The sequence below is a fragment of the Elephantulus edwardii genome, unplaced genomic scaffold (assembly GCF_000299155.1).
Source record: "Elephantulus edwardii isolate Elephantulus edwardi_28Jun2011 unplaced genomic scaffold, EleEdw1.0 scaffold00247, whole genome shotgun sequence".
Classification (NCBI taxonomy): domain Eukaryota; kingdom Metazoa; phylum Chordata; class Mammalia; order Macroscelidea; family Macroscelididae; genus Elephantulus; species Elephantulus edwardii.
In genome coordinates, this window is record NW_006399997.1 from 2123028 (window position 1) to 2132981 (window position 9954).

Consider the following 9954-nt stretch of genomic DNA (forward strand, 5'->3'; position numbering starts at 1 on the left):
GGATGGGTGTGTCAGAGGCGGTGCGGTTGGCGCAGGATAGAGCAGGGTTTAGGGCTGTTGTGCATAGGGTCGCTATGAGTTGGAAACGACTCGACGGCACATAACAACAACAACAACCTATGTATCACACATTCTCTAAATGCTCTGCATAGAATAACTCAGTCTGAATCTAAAAATTAATAAAACACTAAGAAATCAAAGTTTCAGAATAGTAATAGGACAGTCAAGGTCTTTTTCTTATACTATTAGATACATTATTTTAAAAAATTCATTACAGGAATAAAAATGAACTAGTTATAGGAATACTGTTACAAATTTCTAATCTAGAAAAATGTTAGTAATCAAGCTATTATAATTTAACATTGTATTTTAAAGAGATATGCATGGACATTTTCATCCTGCAAGTCCTCATAAGACAATACAAGCTTTATTTCTAACAAGCTTTACTCTAACAATTTCTGTCCATCCTAGGACCTGATGCTTTTTCTTATTTCAATATTACTGTAATATTTAAGGTTACAGAGCCTGGAATAAAAATCTCTTCAAAGGTCATAAACCATGTTATTTTACAACACTCTGAGAAGAGAGTATAATCATATTAAGGATGTTAAAGAATCTAAGCTAAGATAAACTGGCAAAGCATCATTTTAATATCATTAATTAAAATCTTTTTATTCATCATAATAGGCTTTCCAAACTTTCTTTTTCTCTACAAGCTGTTTCAGTTAAATATTTCAGTCCCCGTTCCCGCTTCCCCCCCCCCCCCCAGTTACCATCTTCCAGTCTCCATGTTGTAGATCCATAATTCTTCTCTAGGGAGATAAAAGTCATATAGTCCTCTGACTTGATTACTCTAAAAAAAAAAAAAAAGTAAAACATTGGTATTTCAATAGACATTGTTGAGTATTTTACTTGTCTGACGTTAATGAATTGTGAATAATTAAAAATAGGTCTTACAAGTAGCTCCACAGAATTGCATTAGTTTGCTGTGAGAGACGTCTCCAGAGTACTTAAGAGCAACAATGTCAGTCTGGAGACTAAGGTGCTCCTGATGCAGGCTATAGTCTTTGGAATTACTTGCTATGCATCAGAAAGCTGGACAATGACTAGAGATGATAGAGAACTGATGCCTTTGAGCTGTGGTGCTGGAGAAGAATACTAAATATATTAGGACTCCTAGGAGAACAAACAGAATCATCCTAGAAAGGGTGAAACCAAGCTGTTCCTCAGAGGCAAAGATTCTGGGGCTTCATCTGACATACTTTGGGTATGCTGCAAGAGACCAGTCCTTAGAGAGGGACACCACACTTGGAAGGGTTGAAGGACAGCACAAGAGAGAAAGATCCTCGACGAGATGGATTAATTCAGTGACGGGGTAATGAGGGTAGGTGTCAGAGTCAATAAGGTTGACACAGGATGGAGCAAGTTTCAAGGCTACTGAAGCGACTTAATAGAACATAACAATTATATAAATTGTATAGTCCTCCTAGTCTATGCTACTTACTGAAGTTAAAGAATTCTTAATATTTACTGTTCTTGATTTACATTCTGATACAACAGTTAATATTAAGCAGGAAATTAAAAGACCTCTGGGAAATCTCTTAATAGACAATGTACCAAACTTCACTTTCATCATTTCAGAAGATAACCACCTTGCTTGTATTCACAATCCAAGATTCCTTGATACCAGCAGTCAAGAAGTCAAAAGATGTATGATATTGTGAACACTGCTGTCAAGGACATTGCCAAGGTGGTGGTGGTGTTGGAGTCAAGTACAACTCATAGTGACCCTATGAACAAAAGATCTGAACCCAGTCCTGTCCTGCACCATCCTCACACTTCCTGACACACAAAAGCCCAAGGCAGTAGTCACTGTGTCAATCTATCTGGCTGAAGAGTATTCCTCTCCTTAGCTGACCCTCCTTCCTTCCCAACATCATGTTCTTCTCCAAGGAATAGCACCTCCTAGCAACATGTCCAAAGTATGTGAGGCAAAGCCTCATTATTCTTCCCTCCAAAGAGCACTCCAGCTGTACCATCTCCAACACCTGTCCATTCTGGCCGTCCACGGGATGTTCAGTGTTCTCCTGCAACACCACAGCTCAAAGGCATCAATTTTTTTTCTGTCATCCTTGTTCACTGTCTAGGTCTTGGATGCATAGCTAGTGATCAGAAAGACTATGGCCTTAATCAGACGCACCTTAGTCCTCAAACTAACATCATTACTCCTCAATAACTTGCAAAGGTCCCTCCTAACTGCAGATTTTCCCAGTGTAATGTGTCTCTTTATTTCCTGACTGCTGGTAACAAGGATACTAATTGTAGATCCAAGCAAGATGAAATGGTAAGAATCTCTGTTTTCTTGATATTGGGATGCAAACTATACTGAAAGGCTACATTCCTTGATCTTCTGCAACAAGTGCTTTAAGTTCTCCTCACTTTCAGAAAGCAAGGTTGTGTCATCTGCATAATGCAGGTTACTGATGAGTCTCCCTCCAATCCTGTGCCACATTCCTCGTCATAGAGTCCAGCTTCTCAGATAATTTGCTCAGCATACAGATTAAACAGGTACGGAGACAGAATACAACCCTGACACACTCCTTTCCCAATTCCAATCATGCAGTGCTCCCCTGCTCCATTTAATGATCCAGGTATAGGTTTCACCTGAACGCAATCAAGTACTCTGGGATTCCCATTCTTCTCAATGTCAGCCACAACTTGTCATGATCCACACAAATGTCTTTGCATAGTCAATAAAGCACAAATAGACATTCTTCTGGTATTCTTTACTTTCAGCCATGATCCATCTGACATCAGCAATGATATCCTTGGTGCCATCGCCTTTTCTAAATCCTGCTTGAACTTCTGGCAATTCCCTATCTATGCACTGTTCCAGCACTTTTTGAATGATCTTCAGCAGTATTTTGCTTACATCTAATATCAATGACATTGTTCAATAATTTCCGCATTCAGCTGGATCACCATTCTTGGGAATGGGAATAAATATGGACCTCTTTCCAATCCAAAGGCCAGACAGACATCCTCCAAAACTTTTAAATACAAAGGCCCACCCACCAGATTCTGTTTGGCTACACAAGAGGCTTCCCACCCAAGCTGATTATAAATGAGATCAGTTAATCAATTACACTTGAAGATAATGAAGATGGCCAAGGATAGGGCAAGATTCAGGTCCACTGTTCATAGGGTCGCTATGAATCGACTCCATGGCACCTAACAAAAGCAGCAGAAAAGAATGCCAAGAACAAACAAATCTGTCTTGGAAGAAATGCGGTAAGAGTGTTCCTTACAAGCAAAGACTAAGAGACTAAGTCTCATACATGGTACCAGGAGGTCCAGTCACTCGAAAAGATCATGCTTGGAAAGTCAGAAAAAGAGAGGAAGGCAGTCAACAAGATAAACTGACACAATGACTGCAACAACGTGCATAACAGAAACTGTGAGACTAGGGTATGGTTTTGACCTGTTGCCCATAGGGTCACTATGAGTCTTAGGCAACAGCATCTAACATTTAGCAAGGAAAGCCACCTGACTTTTCCTCTCTCGGCTCCTCTCTGGCCAATTTTCAGAAAACTACAGTTAAGCACAGCAATTCACTGAGGATGGGTGTCAGAGTGCAGGAACACTGAGAATTGTACATGGAGAACTGGAGCAGTTGGCCATGTAAACATCTCTCCTGACTCCACTGAGGAGGCCCGCTGGGAAGTGACTGAAACTGACAGCAGGTGACTTGGAGTGGCCTGCTGGGCCTGGAAAGGCAAACTCACTCATGTGTGAGAAGCCAGTTTACTGCTTTCAAAACAACTCAAGAGCTTCCTATGTCTACTGTAACACTCCTCATCAAAATATGGAGGATATTTTGTCTTGGGACCACCCATTTACTTCAGTGATCCATGTTACCTTTCCCAGGCATCCAGTGCAGACTTTATTTACATAAACTCAACACAGACCTCTGCCACAGACAACTCTGCTCCCTCACCTACAAAAAGCCCCATTCCCTTAATGCTGTTAAGTAATACAAACAGAAGTATGAATAAAAGTGTTTAAACTGAAGTGTGAATAACAATAGGTTTGTCTTATCTCCTCCCCCAAGAGGTTTTATGTTATAAGGGCTCCCACCTCCCTACCCCCTTCTGGCAGCTCCATACCTCCTACCAAATACTTTAAATACTTATTCATTAGTGTCTCAGGAAAATACTGGCAAATAAATTACGAAGCTCTACAAGCAAAAGGGCAGGGGGGAAAAAAAGTTTAATAAGATGAAAAGGGTACTTGGCAGGATTATTTACATACAACAGAGAGATGCAGTGTAGCTAGCACTAAACTGGTAACCTTGTTTGATCAGGAACAAAGAGTTGCACACTGTCATCATATTTATTGTTGAGTTTTTTTATTATTGGTGGTTTTCCATTAATTTCCTTAACATAGGTCTCTGGGAAAATTTCAGGAGAAACCAAAAAGAAATGCCTGAAATGGTCAAACCGCACAGGTGTGGCTGGGACTCCAGGCAGAAGGGAGGGCAACTCCTGTGGCGTTTCAGAATGCCATGGAGTTTTCCTTGGTCACCCCACAGTGGACAAAGGTAGCTGTGGGTAAAGTCCTGTAGATAGACTGGGGCGAAGTGACACCACACACTGTCACCTTGGACAACGCCTAATACAAATTAAAAGAAAACAAACAACATCATCCTATTTATGTACCGCTCAGCCAACCAACTTGACTGTTAAGTGCCTTCCCCAAAATAACACTCCAATGTCAAGTGGCGAGCACAGGACAGAAGCGGACCGAGGATGTAAGGGAGAAGCGAGCTTTGTAAGCTGTGGCTGACGTGACAACCGGCTCCATGAGAGGGACTGGGGAACTCGGAAGAGGCCTCGCACCCGCAAACGCACCCACAGGCAGAGGCGCGGGCGGGGAGCAGGCTGGCGCCCGCTCGCCGCCCGAGAACAGGTCCCGGGAACCGGAGCGACGCTGGCCGCGGCCCCGCCACCACTGACCTTGTAGCCACCCCACACGAACATGTGGCGCCCGTCGCTGACGGCTACGTGGCCGCTGCGCTCCGCGGGGCAGGCGAGCTCCACAGACTCATCGCTCTCCAAGGCTGGCCCTGGCGAGTCGTCCGCCCGCAGATCCTCGTTGCCATCAGCCATCTTGAGGCTGTACTTTCGTTCACCAATAATCCCAACACTAGAGACGAGGATGGGGGGGGAGGGAGACAAAGGAAAAACAAAAACAAAACACGGCCGAAAGAGGCAGGAAAAAGGAGGTTGGGTTAAGGCCTCGCTGTTACTTCCCAACTCCCGCCAGTAAGATGCACCGCCGCCGAGCAGTGAGGTCGGGGACAGGGACCCGGAGGGAGCGGTGAGGGAACCAGCACCAGCGCGGACCACGGCGCAGGGTGATGTTCCGCCGCCGCTCAGCTAAGGGTGCACCTACCCCGCCTCCAGAACGCGCCTCCCAGGCGACAGCCCCTATTTACACGGAGACCGGAAGCGCCCCCGCCAGCGCGCCCGCCTCGCCCCGGAAGCGCGGCTGCAGCCCAGCGCCCCCAGGGCCGGGTCCTCCCGCGGCGTCCTTGCCCTCGCGGCCTCTGCAGCCGCTGCAGGCCGATTGTTTGGACAGCGCCTCTCCTTCGCCACAACTAGACCTGCTCCTCAGTTCAAGGCCTGAACCCGAAAATTTAGTCTCTTTTCACTTAAGGGCACCTTTCACAGGATGTATTCCGTTTTACCTAGTTCTGCACAACTAAATTTCTCTTTGAGGAATGTTCTCGAAAATTTCACAGCCTGTAAAATGGCCCCGAAATTGACTACCTAGTAAATACTTGGTTTCGGCCTCTCCAAGATAATGTTCCCTTTTTCCTTGTGGACAAGAATTAGACCTGCTTCAGAGTGAAAGTATTGCCTGTTAGGCCTAGCAGAAAAATTAGCTACTTAACTTGCCTTCAGTATTGACTTCAGTCCAAATCGCTAATTCAAAAACCGTTAATTTTCAGACTTTGGAAAAACTTCCTGCTAATTCATTTACGGTTTCCCTTAGATAATTTCTTTATTATCAACTTGTCATATTCTCTCTCATTGACCTTGAGTCAGAACAGACTCAGCTGACTCTCCAATGGGTTTTGGGAGGCTATAAATTGTTCAAAAGGAGACTAGCCCATCCTCCTCCTATGAAGCAGCTGGTAGATTGAAAGGAACGGAGAAGTGCAGCTCTCCGTGGACTATGAAACCAGAGCATGCTGTTGTTGTTCAATGCTTCATAGTGACCCTGTGAACAGTAGATCTGGATTGCAGCACAGTCCTGTCCTAATCCAGTGCCAACTTCATCTCTGGCACAGGAGCCCACTGCTGTTAAGTCAGTGCTTCAATCCATCTCCTTCAGAATCTGCCACCTTTCCAAGCATGATGTACCTCCCCATGTTGTTGTTACGTGCCATCGAGTTGCCTGTGACTCATAGCGACCCTATGAACAAGAGGCCTAAACTCTGCTCTATCCTGTGCCAACCTCACTGTCTGACACACCTACTCCCATTGCCCCAATCACTAAATTGATCCATCTCATCGAGGGTCTTCCTCTCCTGCACTGTCCCTCCACCCTCGCAAACATGATGTCCCTCTCCATGGAGTGGTGTCTCCTTGCAACATGTCCAAAGTATGTTAGACAAAGTGTCAGAATCCTTGCCTCTAAAGAGCAGCATGGTATCTTCCTCTCCATGATGAACCTGCTTGTTCTCTTAGCAGTCCACGATATTTTTAAAACTCATCTCCAACACTGCAGCTCAACGGCATCAATTCTCCTTCTATCATCCCTAAGTCACTGTCCATCTCTCTGATGCATAGCAAGTGATTGCAAAGACCATGACCTGCATCAGGAGCACCCTAGTCTCCAGCCTGACGTCATTGCTTTTCAGTACTCTGGAGAGGTCCCTAACAGCTGACTTTTCCAGTGCAATTCATCTCTTGCTTTCCTGGCTGCTGGTACCAAGAGTGTTGACTGTGGAGTCAAGAAAACTAAAACTGCTAACAATCTCAATTTTTTTCACCATCCTTTATGCTGCTGCCAATTGGCCCAGTGGTGAGAATCTTTGTTTTCTTGATGTTGAACTTCAATCCACATTGAAGGCTGCAGTCCTTGACCTTCTGCAGCAAGTGCTTCTGGTCCTTCTCAATTTCAGCAAGCAGGGTTGTGTCATCTGCATAACTCAAATTGTTGATGAATCTTTGTCCAGTCCTGATGCCACATTCCTCCTCATACAGCCCAGCCTCCCAGATGATCTGTTCTGCCTGCATACATACTGAAAAGGTACGGAGATAGGATACATCCCTGGCAGACACCCATCCCGATTTTGAACCTTGCTCTGTTCTGATGACTGCTTCCGGGTTTAAGTGTAGGTTTCTCATAAGCACAGTCAAATCTTCTGGGGTTCCCATTCTTCTCAGTCAGCCACAGTTGTTTTTTTTGTTTTTTTTTAATGATTTTTTTTAAATTTTATTATTTTTGTGTGCGTGTACCGTCAAATCAGATCTGACTGGTACAGGAGGAGATTGCCCCTCCTTCACCGGCAGAGCATCTGGTGGATTCGAACCGTGCACCTCTGGGATTGTAGTTGCAGCTTCTTGCCACTAGGCCACCAGAGCTCCCCAGCCACAGTTTTTTATGATGCATATAGTCAAAAGCCTTTGCATAGTCTCCATAATAGTCTATGTGTTTCCTACTGCCAAAGGGGCCCTTTAGAGTAGTGAGAGAAGATCTTCACCCTGAAACCCACAGCGTCCCTTTTCAGCAGGAAGTAGCTAAGAGAATACGCCGTCCCCCTTTTCCTTATGACTCAGGGTGAAGTCTCTCTCAGGGAGGAGTGATAGGGAATGGCAAAGGATACACTGACAAAGAAGATTAATCAGAACTGGCGTTGACAAGCACTGTGGCATTTGGACAAGAACACCCTGGGAGGAGGGTAGAGAGAATAGTGCAACAATGAATGAGTGGAAGCCCAAAATCTCTGTAAATGTTTATGAAAATTAATAAAATATAATTATAGAAAAAAAAAAGCCTTTGCATAGTCAATGAAACACAGAAAGACATTCCTCTGGTACTCTCTGCTACTATCCCTACTACCATGGCCTCTTCTAAACCCAGCCTGTACATCTGGCAGTTCTCTGTTGACATGTTGCTCCAGTTGTTTTTGGATAATTTTCAGCAGAATCTTGCTTGCATGTGATATTAATGATACTGCTTGATAATTTCCACTCTGTCAGCTCACCTTTCTTTGGAATGGAAACAAATATAGATCTCTTCCAGTCAGTTGGAGAGGTAGCTGTCCTCCAGAGTTCTTGGCACAACTTAGTGAGCACATCCAGGGCAGTTTCTATTTGTTGAAATATGTCAACTGGTATGCCAGCAATTCCTGGAGCCATGTTCTTTCTCAATTCTATCAGAGCAAATTGAACTTCATCCTTCATCACCACAGGCTCCTGTTCATACATTGTTTCATGAAATTCTTCTGTGTTAACCAGTTTCTTCTGGTACAGTAACTGTATTCTCCCTCTATCTTCTTTTAATGCTTCTTGGATCATTTAACAGTCTGCCCAAAGCATCCTTAAATATTGCCACTCGTGGCTTGAATTTGTTTTTCAATTCTTTCAGCTTAAGAAATGCCCTTTTGATTTTCTGACTCCAGCTCTTTGCACATTTCATTATAATATCTTGCTTTGTTATCCTGAGCTTCCCTTTGACATTTCCAGTTCAGCTCTTTAATTCTTGACTTCTTCCTTTAGCTTTGGCTTGTGTTGGCACTCTAATGCAATATTCAGAGTCTCATCTGACATCCATCTTGGTCGTCCTCTTCAGTCTTTGTAATCATCTTTTGCATGCCAAGAATAGCCTCTCCTAGCATCATGCCCAAAGTACGTGAGACAGTTCTGTCATCTTTGCCTCCAAGCAGCATTTTGGTTGCACTTTCTTCAAGACATATGTTTGTTCTTTTGGCAGTCCATGGAATGAATATTCGGCACTGTTCATGGCATCAATTCTTCTGCTATCCTTATTCATTTTACAGCTCTCAGCAGCACAACTCATGATAGAAAAGACCATGGTCTGAATCTGGTGCACTGTAGCCTTCAAACTGACATCATTACTTCTTGGTAATTTAGAGAGGTCTGTAACTACAGACTTACCCAGTGAAATACATTTCCTAATCTCCTGTTAGCACTAAGGGTGCTGATTGCAAATCCAAATAAGATGAAATTGTTGACAATTTCAATCTTTTCTCCATCTATCATGACGTTGCCTTACGGTCAAATGGTGGGGCTTTTTGTGTTCTTGATGTTGAAATGCAATCCATATTTAAGGCTGTTGTCTTTGGTCTTCTTCAGCAAGTGTCTCAACTCTTCTTTGTTTTCAGCAAGCAAGGTTGTGTCATCTGCATAACACAGCTTATTGATTAGTCTTCCTCTAATCCTGGTGCCACATTCTTCCTTCACTGAGTTCGACTACTTGAATGATTTTCTCAGTATACAGATGGAATAGGTATGGAGAAAGGATACAATGCTGACCACAAACCTTTCCTTTAAGGAAAGAAAACCTTACGACTCGACAGCATTAAACAACAACAACAACATATTCCCTTACTCTATTCTTGGTCATAGTATTGTTGTTATGTGTCATTGAGTCACTTGTGACTCATAGCAACCCTATGTACAACAGCCCTAAACTATCTTGTGCCAACTTTTTTTGGTCTCTGACACACCTACGGCCACCAACACAGTGACTGAATCAATCCATTTCATTGAGGGTCTTCCTATCTTGTACTGTCCCTCTACCTTTTCAAGCATGATGCCCTTTCTTTCAATATCCCAAAGTATGTCAGATGGAGTTTCAGAATTATTGCCTCCAAGAAGCAGCCTGTTTCTCTAGGATGAACTTGTTCTCCTAGCAGTC

At 43.7% G+C, this 9954-nt stretch overlaps 1 protein-coding gene across 1 annotated transcript in view; it reads right to left on the minus strand.

The window, feature by feature from the left end:
• The window catches only part of KLHDC2 (kelch domain containing 2), a 16159-nt gene extending 10879 nt beyond the window's left edge, over positions 1 to 5280 (minus strand). Inside the window, exons 1-2 of the mRNA XM_006899207.1 lie at positions 5016 to 5280; positions 774 to 853 (exon numbers count right to left, since the gene is read on the minus strand). Coding sequence (XP_006899269.1) covers positions 774 to 853; positions 5016 to 5168 — 233 coding nt within the window. The 5' untranslated portion in view covers positions 5169 to 5280. The remainder of the gene's footprint in view (positions 1 to 773; positions 854 to 5015) is intronic.
• Between the last annotated feature and the right edge of the window lie 4674 nt (positions 5281 to 9954).